Source organism: Corapipo altera, unplaced genomic scaffold (genome assembly GCF_003945725.1).
Source record: "Corapipo altera isolate COAL_440 unplaced genomic scaffold, ASM394572v1 57, whole genome shotgun sequence".
In the NCBI taxonomy this organism is placed as follows: Eukaryota; Metazoa; Chordata; class Aves; order Passeriformes; family Pipridae; genus Corapipo; species Corapipo altera.
In genome coordinates this window covers 8767393-8788635 of record NW_020884905.1, presented here as the reverse complement: position 1 = coordinate 8788635, position 21243 = coordinate 8767393, and the positions used below count along the sequence as shown (strand labels likewise).

Here is a 21243-nt window from a genome sequence, read left to right as displayed (position 1 = left end):
ACTGCAATGCCCAGGCAGGGAGGACAGGGAGGGAGGTTTGCAAACGGTTAAAGCTTCAACTAAACAAAAGTCAGGAACCGTGTAATTAAAACTCTACCTTTGTTGTATTGTAAAGAGTTAGCCTGTGACATAGGAAATATTTAAAGGAGCAGGCTGTTCAGCTAATTTGTGTGTGAGTGAACTGCTTAGACAGTCCTATCCTAAATTAACTATAAGACCACCCACCGAGCCCGCCTCATAAAGGGCCATGATTGCTCAGCTTCATTTTGTATAACCATTCAATAATTACTAGATAAATGCATAACTAAAAGCTCTATTACACTAATAATTTGTACTGAGATAGATGTGTGGGACACCATGCTGGGTTAATTTGTCATCCCTGCAGCAAACTTCTAAAGAGGGCTCTTTTGCAGTGGAGTTGTGTTAATATGTTGCTCCAGCGAGGACATGTTAGAGCAACAAGATGACTTGGTCGCTTAATCTCCTAAAGAGGCAAAATGCCTGGAGGGTAAGTGCCAGAAAGAAGAAAGAGGGGTGATTAACACAGTGGACCCAGATTTAAACTCATCCTGACAAAAGGAGCTGATCTAACTGAGCAAAAGAACGAAAAAAGGGGAGTGTTAAAAATACTAATAGGATTTCATGCATCCCTAAAAAATAATATAAAAATAAAGTGCTGCAGGAACAGAGTGTTTTGCCCATGCTTTTACTGACACTGACTTCAGTTTCTTTGCTCTCTTTGATGTATCCGTGAAGTTAAACTATATGCTTTAAACAGCGCAGTGAACTATAATATTTTTATCTCTGCGTTATGCTAAATTCTTCTAGCTTCAGACACACACAAAAAGCACATTATTGCTTTAAATATGGGACCCATGTTTAAGCATCAGAGCTCTGGATTTTCAACCTCCTCTATTGACAGAACCATAAATCATGTTAAAGTTAAGTGAATTACTGTAGCGTGGAACTATAGCTTTAACAATGTTTATGTAGTATCAGCTTACCATCTACAGAATGAAAGGGGGGAAAAACACTGATATTAGAAATGGGAATGTGGAGTCCTATTAACTTAACAGCAATATATCACTCCAAAGTCACAGATTCCATTACCATGCCCTTTTTAGTATCAAAGCAGAATTATATCATCACACACATAAAGGTTGTAGTTTTTAAGAGAATTTACATTTCTACTGTAAACTTATCAACTGCATTTCATTATAAGAAAGACATGATATATTTTCCTAGCAGCAGTTTTTATCTTATGATGAGAATATATGAGAATACATCATGTGTATTAAAAGCAATAATAATATGCACAAGTTGACAGCATTTGATGTGATGTGGGAATTCTATGAGTACGTTAAATTAGGGGTTTTTTGACCCATAGCTATAGTCTTGTAAGGGAAGAGTGCATTCTGTAGGTATGAGTTTTACTTCCGTCCCGATGTAATCAATTCTATAGTATTCTGATCTCTCAAAGGCAGTAGAATTCTGACATGTTTTAAAACATTCTGCTCAAAATAGCAAACTTAACTGGCCCCCTGCCCATGCCAGAATCTGGAACAAGTGCTCAGTTCAGCTCTACAGGTTTTCAAATGCAGCCTGTACTACTCAGCAGTCCAGAGCTCAACCCTGAGCTCAAACACAGCTTTCAGCATATTTTCCTTTTGCAAGGAACTCCGTGGGCCTTGGCAAAAGTACTTCTGCCTCCCACTTGCTACTGCAAAATTTCTTACAGAAAGAGTGTTTCTGAACAAAGGGTCCAGGTGCCTTGTACCACTCAGAGTAGCAGAAAAGGGGCTGAGAGCCAGCCCTGATTTGGGGATACCATGGGTCTGTTTTTTCAACAGTGCTTAGCTGACCACCTGCACTTGACTTCTGGAGCTGAGAGATGGATATTCTACAATTCAGCCTTTCTTTTTGATGTTCATGGACAGGAACAGGTCCTCCATCCATCCTATTTAGGGTATTTGTATATCTCTTGCATTGGTCAGCTGTGTATATTATATTTTGAATTTTTCATCTATGTTTGTCTACATGTGGGAGCAAATATCAGTGATATCTAAATTTTACCCATGCTAAGAGGGTAAAGCCTATTTTTGTTCTACAGCCCCATGATTTCTCAGCCTTGTCAGTGCAAATGGGAATGTGACACAGGATCAGTTTGAATTTAGCTCATCCATGGCCCCAACAGACCTGTTGTCAAACAACCCCTTTGCACCATTATGGGACTTAAACAATACTTAAGTTTTCCAGTGCTGTGAATTCCCTTCAAAGGACTCATCCTAGGACTGGTCATCTTACCCTCAGCAGCTCAGTATTTAGGTAAAGGCAAGTTCTTGCTAACCTGAGTAAGCTATTTCTCTACATTTATCACCCTAAAATCTGTTCCTAATGGGCAGTAAAAAAAAATAGGACTTTCAGAAACCTTTGAAAGAGTTATAGGGACACAGCTCCCATTGAAATTCAAAAGCAGTTAATGAATTCTCTCAGGACCTCTGCAAATCCCAGCCCAAGTTTCTTAATTATTTTTTTTTCTTGTTTGGGTAACTGCTTTCATCACCAAAATCTGGGGGCTTAAAGCTATTGTTTTAGGCTTCCATTCTTTACCTCTTGTATTGTATTATACACAGAAGTGTAAGTTCCTTTCAACAAATTTGGATTATTGCCAGATCTCCTTATTAAAAAGTCACTCTTCATATTTCCGATAAACACAGCTGTTTCATGGTGTTTGAAAGCATTTCACATCAGCCAGCATGGTGGCTTAGCCAATTAGTACTCTAATATGGTCAATTTCCAGAATAAGTACCTTTGGGGTACAAAGGGTGGGATATATCTCGCATAATGGCAACACTGGAATGGTAGGAAAAAGCTTACAGCACACAGGGAGTTAAAGCAACTTAGAAGCCTGACGTGGAAACCACTAGCAGAACAAACTGTTCTCTAACATTTCCAGGGAAATGACTTTTAAAAAAATACTTTCTTAATTGTAATGAAGCCAGTTATAATGGCCTCAAAAACAAGCTGATAAAAACGATCCTGTTTCATTATGATTCTAATGTTACTATTTCTAGGAAGGCTGATCAATGTTTAATGAAGTATTAGTAAACTTAATTATCACTTTATAGAGGATATATCTGAGCATTGTGCCCTAGTGAAGCTGATGCACTGTTCTCCTGGTCTGATGGACCATGGGCCTGTGAAGGAACAGTGATTTTGATTCCCAGCCCTCCTTAGAGCAGGCAAGGGGTGCAGAGTGATCGTGGCCTTTTCCTGAGCAACACTAAGTGACCCTTGCAAAGACTTCAAACGACTTTATGAAGAAAGTAATTTTATCCAGTCATCTGGACTTGAAGGGGTTGGCAAGGCTTTTTGGAAGAGGAGATGGAAGGTGGATGGACCAATATGTCCCCCCATATGTTGGGCTGTGCTGGTGGAGAAATCTGAGCACTGCAGGTGTGATCCCAACATCCCTTTACCACATCAGTGAGCACTCCCTGGGAACAAAGATCCCATTCCTCTTTATCAGGACTGCTCCTTTGTTCCAGAGTACTAAATATCTGAAGAAAACTATAACCTGTTTCAAATTAACTTATTTTTTATTATCTGATCACTCAGTTGAACAAAATTCACAATTTTGGCACTTCTTCATAGCCTCAGCCATATGCAGTGCTCACCTAATCAATAAGTGAAGTTTATTTTATCCATTACTTATTTTGTTATTGGCTACTACAAATCAAGAAGGGAAAAGACAAGACAGACCTGCATAATCAGACGTTTGAATTCAGCGTTCTGAAAAACCCTCTGACTTCTGTGCTGCACAGCACCACAAGCTCATAAAACACTGAAGAATCCAGTGTAGCACACAACAGCTGTACTGCATAATTACTTGGCCCAATAGCAGTAGTTTTAAAATACTGGTATATCTGTTGCAGGCCACCATACATTATCATCTCATTTTCAATAAAAAGTCTGGGATGTTTTAGATGAGCTTCAATGGAATTAGAATCATGTGTGCTTTGAAATATTTATGCTTGCCTTGAGATGGAAGGATAACTCCTGCCTTCAACCCCCACACAAAATAACAGATTTAATAACACCAGATAGTCCAACTCCTCTGTACCTACAGCAGGTAAAATGAAGTTCTGATCTGGAATATACATCTTTTCATAGGTTGTAGAACTTATATTTTATGTCATTTACTGAGGTCAATAATAAAATATAAATGTCACAGGCTGAAAGACGCCAGGAGAAATATGGTTTGGCAGGATGGAGCTGCTTAGGGATACATAAATAATAAGTCAATAAGTAAATAAATAATAGACAAAGACCTATTTTATCTTCCATTTGAAGATCTCAAAGAATTTACAATCACAGATTAAGACTTGTAATATTCTGTAAGAAGTAGCAGGAGCCTCTTCTCATACACAGGACCATTTGCATCAGCGTTGGTGTGGTTTTTGGAATTAATTACTATAATTTTTATTAAGAGTTTTTGAAAATCATGGCATTTTAGAGGCAAATAAGGAAAATAGCAACCTGTTCTATATTACCTCTCATGCTTTAACTGATTCAAAATGTTTGTGGGGATTCCTATATTTGGAAACATGGTTGTGTTCTGTGCTCAGAACTTGTTTGAGCAGCCAGTTTTGCACTCACCAGAGTTGCTGACCACAACACAACCATTGGAGTAATGGTCTGTATCTGGGCCAGCAGTTTTTAGACTTAAGCATTTAATTCCCTCTCTCTAGTATCAGGCAGGCACATTTGTAATGTTGATCAGTTTAATAGTAGTGGATTTTTCCTCTCACCAAACAGCCCCTCCTTTTGCCTCTTGAGAAATTTGGTATTTCCCAGTCAGAAGCTGCAAAAACAAACCTTTTGGAGATCTGTATTCCACTCATTACTTCTTATGCCAAGAAGAAAATGACCCCCCCATGTCACTGTATGGCACAGACTGGGGACTGATGCCTATTTGGTCTGGTTTCCTTCCCCCAGTCCTTCCTGTGGTCAGCAGAAAGCCCTCAGCTGTGCTGAGGAGTTGGCCAAGACTCTGAAGAGGAACCACGTTCTCCTTTTTGCAGCACTTTGCTTTGCTGAATTATTGCTGCTTATTTCTGCATTCATTTTTCTTCTCTCTCTCTTTGGGAAGATCAGTGACACATGATTTCCACTTTGTTTTCTACCCTCACATGCTGAGGAAGTCAAGGCAAGAGAGAAAGACTCAATACTTACATGCCAGTGAATATTTCTTTCATGTTTCATAAAGCAAATCAAATTATTAAATGAAGACCCACACCTTGGAAAAGCTAAATACAGTGTGGTCTCAGTGTGGTCTCAGGCCTATCTCCTTTTCATCCAGAGAAAGAATAGGAATGAGTTTGTTCCCAGATATGTACAAACGACAGTGCAGTTGCATAACAATTTCAAATAGTCTTAAAAGAGCTGATACGAAAAGAAATTTTTAAAAAATATTTTTAAAATCCCAATCTATTTTTTTACAGAATTAGATGTTTGCCACATAAATTTTTATTTCTCACTTTTATCTTCATCCTTCATATTCCATTTGACACACAAGGAAAGGGGAAACTACAAAAGGAGATAGGAAGAAAGAGAGGAAGAATATATTTAATATTAAAAAAAGATAGAAATATTGTATAATAAAAATTTTGTTGTAGTCATCAAAACACTTGCTGACAGCTTCAGTTGAAGCAATATTCCTGGCAAAATGTTTTGAAGAGCTCTAAAATGACTGTTGTTTCCTGGAATAGGTTATGGTATCTTCATACCTCTGAAGTGGCTCTGACGTGAGTGTCATTAAAGTGGTTCCACCTCAGGGGTTGGTGTAGGTAAGATCGGAGGCTGCCACTTTAGGTAGGATTCACCTAAATGAAGGTGTGTACATAGACTGGAGGTATCTACCTCAGAGCAATACCAGTGGGCTCCTTGCACATCCACCAGTGAGCCAGTCAGTGTGGTCAGTGAAGTCCAGTCAAAGATAGGGGTCTGTTTTGGGATAAGATGAACAACTCCTTAGACACCGTTAGTTCTGCTTAGTTCTCTGTTGACTAATAATTGGCTCCATGGTTGACACCCAGAGTTCCTAAGGGGAATTCCCCATTATCTCTGCCTTTAATAGCACACTTCAAAGTTACAGCCTCTCCCAGGAGTTTGGGGACAGGAAAACAGCCTTTATTTCTTCCTTTGAAGATTTGGGTTCTTTATCTGAAGAGTTTTCAAATATACTGTGATTTAAGAAGCAAACTCAAACAAAACTATTTGTCTTAAAAGTGAATAAGAAATAATTAACAAGGTTTGTAAAAAACACAGGAGATAAGCCCAGATGTGCAGACAGGTTGAACAGGCTGGGTACACAGGTGTTTGCCTTGGCCATGGAATAGCTGTCAACATTTCCATAACGAGGAGTGTGGGATATGCTGCTTCTTGTTTCCTTTTCCCAAGTGCAGTGTTGCAGACCTGGCACAGCTGTGGGAAGACACTGTTTTTCAGCTCAGCCCTCATGTCACGATATCTAGGTGTTATAAGATACGTATAGCCCGTGCTTTCCAAGGAGTTTCTCTGGATATCCATCTGCTTCCACCAGAGACAGCTGAAGGCTGCGTGTCTTTTGGCTCCTCATCTCTATGCTTTCTTTCCGTGGCTTTTTCCCATTTATTACCACACATTTAGTGTGTGTTTCTCTCTCTGTTGTGAGCAGTACTAAGGGGAGCAGATTTGTGGGGTTAACATGGATACAGGAGTGCTTTTCATGGCAAGAGCGAGACCTTCACATCCATCCCATAACCAGCACCCCTGGCATGAGCGCAGCTCTTTTTGGGGGTGGCATCAAAGCAATCATTCTTATCCCATCATGGAGAAGGAAGAGCATAGAAGTGCTGCCCAGCCAACACTTAATGAATGTTTACAGGATAATGCAGTAGTTTCCTTGCTGCTGTCTCAGAGTACATGTTTTATCCACATCTTCAGGCTTTAGAGTTTGCTAATGGTTTGATAATGCTTAAGAAAAAAATTATTAATAAAGTGTCATATTATTAAACTGGCAATGAGCAAGAGTAAGAAGCAGATTTTAGCTTTTATTTAACTGAAGGTTTTTCATAACATTCATCATGAAATGAATGTTTGCTCATTTCTGTTTGATTTTAGTTAACTTTCCTGCATCTCTCCAATTTTTCTGGATGTGCCAAAGGCTTTTTTTTCCCTCTTGTATATTTAACGTACTTCAAAGCCAACACATGAGTTTCTGTAGGATATTCCCTCCCCTGCATAGCCTTTATCTAATTGGTTATGTGTGGTATACAAGTGCAGTCTATGCACATGAACACCCCTCAAAGATTCCTAGGATAACATGCCAGGAACATAACAATGACTGTTTGGTGAGAAATAAACTATGATTTACAGATGACCTTGTGCACACCAGATTAATTGGTCATTCTAAAAGAAGACTGAATTCTCATTTTAGAGGGGAAAGGGACAATTCATGGCACTGTAAGTGGCAGCACTTGCTACCTCATGGTGACAACAACAGTGGAAAATACTGCTGACTAACAAGGGTCCAACTCCATACATTTTGAAGGCCAAGGAACTGGGCAAAGGTGTCACATAATGCAGGAGAGCAGAAGGCTCTTCAGCTGCACTTGTAGTTCTGCTGAAATCAGCTGAGGGTAAAATCGGTCATTGCCAATGGGCTTGTGTACATCACACCTCTGCACCTTCTCTGGAGTACATTTTCCAGCTGGCTTGTTGGCCCATAAATTCACCAAATTAAACTTCATCCCTGAATGCAAGCTGGGGTCTTGCTGAAGATTTGAGACTAACATTATTCAGGGGAAATGTAAATGTAATTTTCCAAACGATCTCGCCACTTTGTGCATGTTTATTAAATGAAAACACGTTACTTAAAATAAATATTTCTAAACTGAGGTGGGAAAAAAAACCCAACAACAAGAAACGTTAGACCATCTTTAAATTATCGACCATTTATATACAATATAAAATGGATTCATATGTGCAAATCCAAGTTACATGAAATGTCAATTAAATCAACCCTAATCTCCCATTTTTTTATTGCCTGATTGATGAGGGCTGCTCTTAAGGTGATGAATAGTTTTCAGTCTCACAAAGGACTGCTGGATCCTTTATACGTGTCCACTAAAAATACAGAAAATCCTTCAAAATGTCTGGCTCCATTTGCTTCCAGGATGTAGATGGAGTGAGTGTAGGACACAATGTGGTCTAATATATTAATTGTGAAGAACCGATGTATAAAAAATACTGTACATTAAAAAAAAAAAAAAGACTAAAAATAAAACAATAGTAGATTTAAACTGTTTTATTTTCCGAAGGCAAAACTCTATATAATGTCTTTGTTTTCTTTCCTATAGCAAGTCCACATGCAACACCATCGACTCTTCATTTTCCAACATCACCCATTATTCAACAGCCTGGGCCATACTTCTCACACCCAGCAATCCGCTATCATCCTCAGGAGACTCTGAAAGAGTTTGTCCAACTTGTCTGCCCCGACGCTGGTCAGCAGGCTGGACAGGTGGGGTTCCTAAATGTAAGGAAGCCGTTTTTCTTTCTTCAGAAGTGTTTGTCCTATGTAAAAATTAACCATGGGATTATTTATGGGGTTATTTTAACAGTATGTTGCGTGCAGGAGCACACCTGGAATAGTTGCTGGAAGGAAAAAAAAAATTAAAAATATGCTGCTACTGCAAAAGTATTTTAAAAAACAACGTGAAACCTCCCCAAAAAACCACTCGACCACATTGTGGTAAAATTAGCTTAAACTGTCAGAGAAGCTGGTGCTACAGTGACCTTCTGGGTCCCCCCACAAATGACTTTGCTGCATATGTTGTAACCCTTGTGTAACCAGGGTTAACCAAATACGAAGGCAGAATAATTTTTATTAATTATTTTTGAAGTTCAGGGGAGAGTGGGGGGGATGGAGCAGGAAAAGGGAGGGTGAGAAACAGATGTTTCAGATCAGCTAAGTTCATTAAAAAAAAAATACTGCCTTATAGCACTTTAGATCAAGTTGACCAGTACTTGAACTCAAGATGTTAAAAGTACAGTTTATTATGGTTTGTTATTTCTGTAAGCAGTTATCTTTTCCCCTTATCTCTATGAAAAATTAAGCAGAGTTCCAAAGCTTCAAATAACCATTTTCATTTTTTTAATCAAATAAAGTGAATCATCTTGCTATTATTGAAATAGCATTCCAATTGAATACAGAATTTATAAATTTTATGTAAATCAAATCTAAAATAATGCTCTGAATATTTCATGAAATGTAATGCATGTAACTTTTTCCAGCCAATGAAGTAATAACTGGCAAAATTACTGTTTCTCTCCTGACATACGTACAACTGAAAGTGTTAATGAGAATTAGTTTAATTATTAGCATCTAATTTATTACATTTATTTAATAAACTGTATTGTTCTCAGTGTTTTCCTCTCCCCAGCAGAAAAACTGACTCTACTTATTCCAGCTAGTCCTGGCTTTGAATAATGTCTGCAATATGTTAGCAGATACATTTATGTCTAGACAACAAATCAATACAGTGCTTTTCTTTTTCCTTGAGTATTCATTTGCTTAATTTATCCCAAACCATTCAGCATTATGAACTGTTAGCACACTCACAATGAACATGCAGCAGGGGTCTTCTTGGCAGGAAAGGGACCTAATTGGGAGACAAGATAGTGTTTGAGAGATGTCACTAATATATTAGTTTATTAAAGGTGCTGGATGTTGGAAAAATAAATATCCCTGAAGGATTGCTTCTTGCTGCAAACACTAGTAACTGCAGTCTTTGAAGTCTGTGGGAGTGCTGTTAAGTTAAATGCAGATGAATTTGAGTCTTATTTATGCCCTCAACCATTTTTGCTCTACCACAAGTGTGATTTGCACCTCCACAACTTTAAGGCTTTTTGTCAGTGCCAAAACAGGTGAAATGAAAATAAGGTCCCAAGTGCTTTGCCAGGATGAGTATTTTGTCCCCAGTAATTCAGGCTAATGGAAACCATAACAGGAATTAAAATATTATTTTCTTTAGCAGTACTTAGAATATGGATCTGTGTTTAAAGCTGAGCTTTTATCATCAATGGAAAAGCCAATGCTCAGTGCCAGAAGAACTGCAGTGAGATCAATTTGCAGAGTGCTGTCGAAAATGATCTCATCATTTTTGTCACTAAAATGGAACACCTGATTCACAGCCTGTCCTACTTTCTCTTTGTAATGGTATTTGGCATCTATCTGTATGGTTTTCAAGTGTCCAGGCTGAGTTACATTTAAAATGTAAACTTAATAAAGCTGGGGGAAGGGTTGGCATGTTTTTCTAAGCCTGCTTCTTGTTTTTATGATACTTGAAAACACTTTTACTTATGAACACATTTTTCTGGTGATTAATTGAAAGACCACACTTGTATAGCTCAGCCTCTTCAGCCTGTGACTGACCACATCCCAGACTAAAGGGAGGGTGTTTTTTTCCCAATGTGTAAAATGAAGCGGTTCTAAGTCCGGTCATTTTTCCATATAATCCTAATGGTAACTAAAACATGAGGTACACTATTGCTAACTCAAAAGAGATGTGGGAGAGCAATTATTTTAAAATATACTCATTCATTTTCCTGTAATAAGATATCAGCATGACTTTTAAGACCACCAAAAATGCTTGTTTTTTCTCTTAATGAGCAGTATCTTCAAGAAATTTACACTCGAGTCCTAGGCACTGATATCCCAAGGGGATAACAGAGGCACGAAACTGGGGAGCTGTGGTCAAAAATCCTGCTTCACCTCTCACTGAGCATGAGTTAGTGCTGCAGGAAACGTAGAGGAGCAGAATTTAATCCAGGACATTTCAGACCAGCTGCTAATGGGACTTTCTTTGCCACCTCTCAAGTAATAGTAAATGTGTTGCACATAGTTTTTAATTAGATTGTTATTACTAGAGGTTCCTTATAATAGCTGATTTTTAGTATAATTTCTGTGTTTGCTTGTTTTTCGGCAGCCCAATGGTAGCAGCCAAGGCAAGGTGCACAATCCATTCCTTCCTACCCCAATGTTGCCACCACCACCTCCGCCACCAATGGCTAGGCCTGTGCCTCTGCCAGTGCCAGACACAAAACCTCCAACTACATCAACAGAAGGAGGGGCCACCTCTCCCACTTCTCCAAGTAAGTATAGACGCAGCGGGAACCAAGGGCTAACGACCGTGCACAACTATTGGTCGCTGCTCAGAGATGAGGACTGGACTAGCTCTTGGGGAGCAGGAGAGCTCTCTGCTCTCTGTATGATGGACAAAATTCTGAGCTACTTCTGTGTTAACAAGAAAAGCGTTAGCTTAAGGTTGCAGTTTTATTTCTGACTCTGTGGGCATTTCACATAACCACGTGTGAGAGAAATCAAGACCAGTAGCTAATCTGTGACACACACCTCGGACCTTTGGAATCTTGTTTGTTGTCATAAGGAGGCAAGTTCATATCCCATGCAAGGAATGGTTCAAAGCCAGAATGGATGGGACTCTAAGCAACTTGGTCTAGTGGAAGGTGTTCCTGCCCATGGCAGGGTGTTGGAACTGGATCTTCCAACACCCTTCCAACCCAAAACATTTTACGATTCTGTGATAAATTGGTGTCTCAAGCCAGGTTTTAAAGGATAGATCCTACATGGAAGTCAGACAGTCTTATCAAAAACATCGCTGCTTAGACATAACTGGGCTAAACTAACAACTCTTTCCAGTTTACTTCAATTATAGTTCTTTTGGGAATAAGTCTTCCTAGATCAACCCAGGCATCTTTCCCTTATGCCTTGCATTTTGGGCAAGAAGTTTTGGTATGTTTCAGGGCTAGGGAGAAAGCTTTAATCCTCTCTCCACCACCCCCACTGCTCCCATATGCATTTTGTGAAGCCACAAGTCAAATATATGAATTCCTGGATACACACATGGGGATACCACTTTGGACTCACTCTTCTGGGAAACAAATGCAGTTCAGCTGTGTCTGATGCTTTAAAAAAAAGTCTGGATGTTCAGGGAGTTAATTGTGAAATGATTTAATGAAGCTATGCTCAAACTGACATTTAAAAATAAAAGGGAAGCTTTCAGTGCTTTAATGGCAACTGTAGGGGACTTGTTCCACAGTGAAGGGAGTCCAAATAACATCCACAAACAAAAATCAATCTAATCGAAAGAGCAAATCCCTTTGTGTGCTTTTCAAGCTTATTATTTAAATGCTATATGCAACCACTGCTTGATGTGCAAAGAGGTACTCACTATTCAGACCAAGTGAAGCCTACATTTTTAAAGCTTTATATACTGTTCAGGAGATTTGCTCAGGTTCCAGGGGGCATTTTTAAGATCTGGGAGTTCTCAGGGGTTTGCATTGCCTTCTGCTACACGATAGCGCACAACTGCAAACTCAGCAAGATGCTCTGGCTTGCTTGGAAATTAAAATGGGTTTTAGTATGAGACAGTCTGGTAAGACTGTGAACACGATCTTCTAGAATCAGGTCTTCCTGAACTGATCAGCAGATTTTTGTTGAGCAAAGAAGTTGATTCGTTCTCTCCCCTCTGCTCCTCTTTCTGACCTTAGACCAACACTTGTGCTATCAGGAAATTTTGATGCTCTCTGATGGGAGATACCGTCTTTTGAGTCCTACCAATAAGATTCAGCAGTGGAATCTCAGAGGTTAACGTTTAGTCATAGTTATCACTGAATAAAGTCAGCAATGCCTTATTATTTCCTTGTCTTCAGAACCGGGAAAAACAAAACTAGGTCAGTGTGTACTTGTCATTACAGTTGTGACTCAGTTTACTGGCAGTGTCTGGTGTCGAAAAGAAAAAAAATTCCCAACATCATTTTAGTAGTAATCTTAATACTTAATGTTTATGATAATGTCATTGTGTAAACAAGCTCAATGTGTGTCTGGCCTGATTCTCAGCTGGCAGAAAAACGGGCATTTCTCCGCTGAAGTGAGCAGAACACCCGTCGGTGTCGGCTGGGGCTGGCCACTGGGCTCAGCGTTCAGCAGACAGCTGCCACGTTAATTGGGAATCGAGGTTTTCTCAAGAGCAGCCAGTTAATGGTATTTAAACAAAAGATTAGGAAAATAATTACTGTTTGTTAATTAGCTACGCTGATGTCTAAACATATAGTTCTGTGCATATTCAGGCACGCATCTTCCTTTTGGTAAGGGGTTTGAATAACAGTGACTTGAGTTGTAAAGAAGCATATAATTTAATTTAGGGACAAATTTTACAGAAAAGTAGATTATAGGAAACATTTTCTAAGAAAAAATATTACATATACACCAAAGCCAGTGGAAATATTGGCCACGTGAAGAGTAAAGCAAACTGAAGTTGCAAGCCTCCTCAGTGAGGGTTTACCAGAAGGACCCACTGGACTGCATTCAGTGTGTCAATCAGAACCAACCCTCCATTTCCTCCAGTGTTTATTTTTTCCTTAACTAAATATTAGCGTTCAAATAGCAACTGCAGATTCACCAGAGTTCCATAAAAGCCGCACAAAAAGGTGTTTTCCATGGTTACGAGCTGCTGGAGCGCACCAGTTCTGGGAGTGTCTCCGGGCTATGGCTGACTGCCCTGCAGAGCCTGAGGATATTGGAAAGTCACTTATGCAACAAAGGCAGGAGTGATGTTAAATTTTGGCCAGACTCTCTCCTTAGTTGTATGGAGGAGAATGAAGCCCCCCCATCCAAGGAAATGGAGTGAAAGGGGTTGGCATTTGCTCCATTCTCCTTCCCTTTTTTGGTCTAGCAGAAAGCCTTCAGCAGAAACAAATGCAGTCACGGCCCAACCAAAAATTGGAATATGGCCCTCCTGAGGGGTGCAGGAGCCAGGAGCAGCTGTTCAATACAGCACGGCCTCCTGGGAACAAGAGCTAAAAATCACAACAAGGTGGTTAATGATTCTCAGAGCAATAGTGAAACTCTCCAGCTGTGACATTAACCAACACATGAACATTAGTGCTGTCCAAGGAAGGAAGAGCCCCTGGAGATCCACACCAGGGATTTGACGCTACTGGGTGGCCAGACACGCTCGGGGAGTTGAAAATTTCAAATGCGAATCCTATCCTTTTGGAAAGCCAGCATTTTCCTCAATGACATGACACAATGGCAATGGGATTCATGAGGTTTAGGGCGGTTTATTTTTCCTCCATAAAAAACTTTTTCAATAGAACACATCTTTGATATCAGAAGCAGTCCCAATATTATCTTATCTCAGATCTCTTCTTGATTTTCTTTGGTTTGTAACCCTTAACAAGCACAACACAGTATTTTCTTGAACTTGACAGTTTGAGGGTTTTGTATCTCACTGCCCAAAGCAAACACCACCTCCATTAGATGCCAGTTGAACTTTAGCACTATTATAACTGAATCAGAATGTTAGAATTTGTGGCCCTCATTCCAGTGCAGAGGCTAAGATACTGCCATCCTGTACACCCTGATTTTTAAAAAGCTTTTTTAAACTAAATGTTATTTTCTAAGATTCACAACTCTTTACAACTTTAACAAAGTCATTATTGGTTAATGTCCCTTTTCACAAAGTAGTTTTCGTGTTAAACAGTATTTGTGTCAGGATGAGGAGAATGATCTTATGATTGTAGTACTGGATTCATAAAGCCAAGTGCCAGGTTCTGCCTTTGGGTCACAACAACCCCATAGAGCACTCCAGGCTGGGGACAGAGTGGCTGGAAAGCTGCTGGGAAAAGGACTCAGGGGTGCTGGTCAACAGTGGCTGAACATGAGCCCAGGTGTGCCCAGGTGGCCAAGAAGGCCAATGGTACCTGACCTGTACTAGCAACGGTGTGGCCACAGGACGAGGGCAGTGACCAGCCCCCAGTGCTGGGCACTGCTGAGGCCACACTTCAAATCCAGTTGAAAGACAGAGGGGATGGAGCGTGTCCAGAGAAGGGAATGGAGCTGTCAAAGGGCCTGGATAGTTAGTCCTGTGGGGAGCAGCTGAGGGAGCTGGGAGGGCTCAGACTGGAGAAAAGGAGGCTCAAAGGGGACCTTGTCACTCTCTCCAACACCCTGACAGGAGGGTGGAGCCAGGTGGGGGTCAGGCTTTGCTCCCAGCGAACAAGGGACAGGACAAGAGGAAATGGCCTCAAGTTGCACAGGGGAGGTGTAGGTTGGATATGGGGAAAAATTTCTTCACAGGAAGAGTAGTCAGGCCCTGGAACAGGGACAGTGGTGGAGTCCTCAACCCTGGAGGGATCTAAAAGCTGTGTGGATGTGGCACCTGGGAACATGGGTTAGTGGTATACTTGGCAGTGCTGGGTTAGTGGTTGGATATAATGATCTTAAAGGTCTTTTCCAATCTAAACAATTCCATGATTCTGTAATGAGATTGGATTTCTCTCCCTTTCTCTGCTGTGCATTGACTGAGCACCCTCTGGGCAAGCCGTTTGAGCTTTCTTTTTGCTCCTTTCCCCATCCATAAAAAAGAAGGTGATGACTGCATCATTTTATTTCGTAAAATTTGCAGTTCCCTCTAAGATACTCATCTGCAGAATGCACTGCAGTAGGAGTTGCTGTGTTGCACCACATTGCTTCATTTAATCCTCTCACTACAGCTCCACAACAGCTAAACTAATTCCTGGTCCCTTGAGAAACAGGACAATTCTTCATATCAAATACATGTTCCTGTCAACTCGGTCTGTAAAAGAGAGACCTGGTGGTACATTAGGTCATCACTCACCGAAATCATCCTTACCAAGCAAAAGTTAATCCTTTTAATCCAGAACTGTCTGATAAACTACACACTCTAATACTTAATAGCAATTATTTCAGGAAAGTATATTTAAATTAACATTTTCCTGCTGAAGGCAACTTTAAAATACATGACATTCCCAAAACTGTTTGTTTGTCTTGTCTTTCATACAATTTCTTGCCATTTTGGCTAAATATCAAAGCTGTCCGTGTGAGCAAATGTTCTTTCTCTGCCAGCTCCTGTTTTCCTTGTTCCTGAAGTGAAGCATCATAGCAAATTTGTGGCATCACATTCATTTCCTTGGCTATGGGCTAGGATGTTGCAGACAATCCTTAGTGAATTCCAGTAAGAGAAACAAACGTCAGGTTGGACAGGAAGATGTTCCTATTCATGCCCCATGGGACAGATATCAGCTGGTGTAAACTAGTATAGGTCTATGCAATTCCCATGGAGCAAAACTGATAAGATCTGGAGAAGATCTGCCTAAGACACCTGGCTCCCGTTCCTTGTTCCTTTCCATGCTTTGGCCTTTCCCAAACTGGAGTTTGAAGACTCCACCATAGGCTTAGCTTGTATGTATGCTTTAATATAATACAAACCAGCTTTAACATGCGAAAGCTGTTTACCCCATCCTAATCTCAGAGCAGAGTCTAGGGATCAGACTTCCAGGAATTCCACTTCCATGTCAAACAAGGGTATTTATATGAAGACAGTAAGAGAGTAGAAACTGTGTTGGTCATGGGCTAAGCAACACTCGGTGCTACTCCCTTTTCTGAACCTAATAGGAGTCACTGTTGATGTGTATTCCATGTAAATTTAATATTCCGAGTCAAAATGGCCCCTTACCGTCTGCAAACAAGTCAGGATATTTTACAGTTAAGTGGAACTTAGCACTTTGGGAGAGTCCAGTGTAAATCCTCTGCATATATGTAGTTTTGGTGCTCTTCCCTCCTTGGCTCTGGCAATGCAGTTATATGACCTTAAGGAAATACCAAGCTGACATCCGAGTATTTTCAGAAAGCAAGTTAAACATTGTTTGGAGTGGAAGAAAGGTATACATAGCAACTCACCCAGCAAGCTTTGAAGGGACTTTTGTGCATATTACACAGTTTTTGAAAGCTTTTGAATTTTTGTTTGAACAGAGAAGCCATTTAAGTCAGCATTCTGCTGGTTTCCCTTTGATTTTCTACCAAATATCACAGCAAAAGTATCTGCCAACGGGGAACTGTAAACAAGATCTTGAGTTCCTTCCCTTCTGAGTGGAACTTACCTGCTCCAAGGGATTAAATGGCCTCTCCACTCAATCTGCTTCCTTAAAAGTAGACCAGAAGAACCAAACAACAGATGTTTGAGTTTTTAGCTTTAAGTTAATTTTCCCCACTGCAGAAGGAATTTTTAGTCTTGCAAAACATTAGTTCATTAGTTAGTTAAAAAAAAATACCTCAGCATAAAGCAGTACAGAAGAATGTTAATACATGGCACTAGCAACAGAGAGATACCCTTTGCAAAAGTGTGGCTTCTTTGAATTATTAAAAAATTACATGGTAAAAGGTGAGGAGAACATCTCACCAGATCTACTCAGTTCATTTCTTCCTTGATTTGCAGGTAGGAGTAACACCCACCGTACCTGTTTATACTCAAGCACTTAAGCGGCACCACAATTTGCAAAACCATCTCAGAAAGACGAATTAGTGCACTTAAAAATTCCTTTAAAATTATGTGAAGGAGAGGTGTTTCTTGCATGATTTTTGGAAGTGTTAGCTTCTTGGAGAGAAAAGCTCACCTCACCAGAAACAAGTGGGAAGAATTCATTCTGAAAAGCCAGACGTGCTTTATCTCCTCTCATATCATTAGGAAATGAAGATATGCAGTTCCTGGGGTGATTTCAGGGAATGCTCTCTGAGAAAAGGAAGCTGTCTGATGTAATTGTAAGAACTAGGAGGCATCACAAGACATTTGTGAGACTTGGGTAGGCAGGGAAGGGAAGAATATGGGTCTGGCTGCTCACAGATTTGGGAACTTATCATCCAAGGGCTTTGTGGGATGCAGAACATTTACATGGGTTGAAGGGCAGAGAGAGCATTCACCGGAGAGAAATCCCTTGAGGGCCATTAAATACAGGGAGACCATGAGCTGAAAATAATCAGAGGTGGGAAAGAAGAGAAGGAAGTAAATGTGTGACCTGCTTTGGCAGTTCCCTGTGTAACTGCTTATGGTCTTTAAGAGTCATGACAGTGGGTAAGGTGGAGCATTGATATGGTTCAACATAGCCTTAAATCAAAGGCTGCTCCAATTTAATCCCTCTTCACCAAATATTTGTCTTCAGAAAGGCAACAGGGTTTCCTCTACACAGCCAACTCAGCGTCTTCTAGAACTCTTAACTCACTTTATTTTTGAGTAACGTTGAGGTCTGAATATTATATTTAGCCTGACTGGGATTTGGCAACTAACTTTCCTTTTAACAGTGTTTTTTGTTTCTTCATTGGATGGTTAGATTGTCTGGGGATTTTATTCAGCAGAATGCATTCCCATAAATATATTTAAAATAGACAGGATCCCTGTTTGTATTAAGGCATCCATTTGGGTTGTTTGAATTTAGATCTAAATATGCAAAAAACTGAAGATGGGAGAAGATTGCGTGGGGGGGTTTCAAGTGAGAGGAAGACTGAAAATGCATTGAAAGCTTTTGGATGTGGAAGTACGTGGCATTGTGGACAGTTGCAGTGGAGAATATAATGCAACAATAAAATCATTAAAGTACTTCAAGTTTGGAAGTAATCTGGGTTCTTGGCTTGCATTGCATTTAATAGCTTTACATTTGTGGGAGCCACTCCAGTTTTTAAAGGCAGCTTCAGCCTTCAGACTGATTGCACTTACCACCCCAGTGAAACTGCAACCCATTAATTTTTTACCGAAAGGATCTTCCTAGTTTGTCAAACACATCAAGTGAACATTTTAGAGAGTGCAGACCACAGCAGTCTGAAAACCAAAACTTTATATCTAGAAAGAATGCTGGATTAGCATGAAATAATGGTCTGGTTCTGTTAATATGCACTTGGGTAAATTCATTGCTATACAAAACTCTGTTAAAAATAAAGATACCAGACATTGGAGTGAAAACAGTCAGGACCTGCAGAAGTCTCCTGCGCCAGCCCATCATGGAAAGGCCTGCAGTGGTTCTCCTTCAAGCTGGAGAGCTGCACAGGTGGCCCAGCACACCTTTCCCTGAGCCCACATCACAGCCACCCCCTCTCCCAGTAACCCAGTCCCCTGCGTGTTTATATCCTCACCACTGAGACCAAAACTTTCCAGTGTCTAAAACCAAACTCTCGCTCTCTAAAACGTTTGCACATTTCTATGTTGAACATCTGCTTAGGTGGCTCTGAGACAGTGTGTTTTGGTGTTGTTCGTGTGCAATCTAGTGCCGCTTCCTCAACGCATGTGTCCCTTCCCTTCACAGCCTACTCGACACCCAGCACCTCCCCCGCAAACCGATTCGTCAGTGTTGGACCACGGGATCCAAGCTTTGTAAATATCCCTCAACAGACTCAGGTGGGCCGCTTTCGACTTCTCTGTATGCCTGCAGCCTCTTTTTCTTCTCCAGTGTCCTCTAACGTGTCCCCGCGGAGCAGCTGCATTGCCGCTGTCACTTCACCCACATGGTCTCAGTAACTACAGTGAAATGTCACCTGCAGTTTGTTTGTCTGTTGTGGTTTTTTTTGGGCTTGTGTAGTAATAACACTGCTTTCATAACTGGAAAGATCTCTCCTGCTTTCTAAGATATTGGCTTCCAGCACGCAGTTGTTTCTGCTAGGACTGGGGTTTCAAAGAATTTGGCTGCAACCTGCTCCCCAGGCACTGCATTTAACTGTGTTTAGATTAGATGGTAGGAAGAAACTCTTCCCTGTGAGGGTGGTGAGGCCCTGGCACAGGTTGCCCAGAGAAGTTGTGGCTGCCCCATCCCTGGAAGTGTCCAAGGCCAGGTTGGACAGGACTTGGAGCAACCTGGTCTAGTGGAAGATGCCTCTGCCATGGGAAGGGGGTTGGAACAAGGTGATCTCTAGGGTCTCGTCCCACCAGACACAATGAGAGACTGCTCCAATGATTTCCATGGAAAAAAATATTCAAATTCCTGATTGGCCGTTTGCGTGGTGGGCTTTGAGCGAGCAGGAGATTTTGTAATTGCAAGCACACCTGTTTCCTTACACAAAGAGAAAAAAGTCCAGTTGAGGCAGGCATATAAAGCTGGGTTAGCTGAATTCATAGTCCTGCTATGGTCAAATCAGAAGCTCAAGTAAACATTTGTATTTCTTTAGGAGAAGGACAAGGTTTAAATGTGCGTTTTCCAAGCTGTATCAGATTCCCAGGGTCGATTAAGAAAATAGTTGTTGGCAGTTTTGTTAGCAGCTAATTTGAGCCAGATGTTGAAAAAATTAAGTCTGTGCTTAATATCACGTTATCGTGGGGGGGGGGGAAGGTATAAAAAAGTGAGCAGAGCCAGTACTTTAGGACAACTGTAGTTCAAAGTGATTGCTTGACTACGTTACAATTATTTTAAAGGTCAACGACACGAAATATTTGTAATTTTGTTTTGAGCTGGTTGCAATGACTAAAAAGTAGTAATTCAAGTAACTAGAAAACTGGGGAGTACTACCCTTAACTCTTCTAAGTTCTTTCAAACCTTTTATAGGCATCTGAATAATTAGTGTACAGATTAATGGCTGTCACATGCCACAGTAGATGCACGAAGACAGACTCTTCATTGTGATGGCTTCAGCACCTTTGCTGTCACTGAAACACAAGTCACTCGCTCCCAAAGATTTTCAGTTTACAAGGCTGCAACCAGCTGCCTGTGAACACAATGCATTTTCTTGCTGTCTGCTATTTGTGTACCATTTGTTAGGGGCTTTAGTTTATAGCTCTATGCACAGCACAGGTTAAACTACATCAAATCTCAAACCTTCTCTGCATTAAATAGGGTCACAGAAAGTACAGCAGCAATGCAGAGAGGGGTTTAACCCATCAGATTCTGGGGGGGGGTTTCATGCCTTAACAAAACGCAGACTGCACCCCACTTTTCAAGCCTCTTCCTTTATTTGGTTCATGTATGTTACAAGTTCTCATGCACCCTCACATTTAAATCATATTTCTCGGTCATTTTGAAAACAACTGGAATACACAGAAATACGCTGAAATTGGGAAACAGGAATGTTAAGGTATACTGCTCAGGAAACCTGAAACCCTTTGGAGAATGCAACTTACCTTCTCCAGAACACTTGAAAAACTACAAGTTGGTAAATTGATTATGTAGTAAGACACAAGACTATTAAGTCTCAAAAAATATTTAAAACTTATTTGCATCATGCAGCCTAAGTTTCTCAGATAAGTTTGTTGACTGTAAACTTTTATCCTTCTTATTTATGACTTAAATAATTTTAAAGTGCTCTAGTGTTACTTTAAGTGCTTCCCTGTAATGCAGTGTAGT

The 21243-nt window shown here is 40.5% G+C and overlaps 1 protein-coding gene across 17 annotated transcripts in view; it reads left to right on the top strand.

Moving 5' to 3' along the window:
* NFIA (nuclear factor I A) overlaps positions 1-21243 on the top strand; it is a 413178-nt gene that overhangs the window by 365003 nt on the left and 26932 nt on the right. For 13 of the 17 annotated variants that reach the window (XM_027651688.1, XM_027651699.1, XM_027651696.1 and 10 more), the window contains 3 exons: positions 8403-8581; positions 11034-11199; positions 19219-19310. In XM_027651688.1, coding sequence (XP_027507489.1) covers positions 8403-8581; positions 11034-11199; positions 19219-19310 — 437 coding nt within the window. Of the gene's footprint in view, positions 1-8402; positions 8582-11033; positions 11200-19218; positions 19446-21243 lie in introns of those variants that run through there. The other 4 variants (XM_027651700.1, XM_027651690.1, XM_027651684.1 and 1 more) reach the window with 3 other exon arrangements.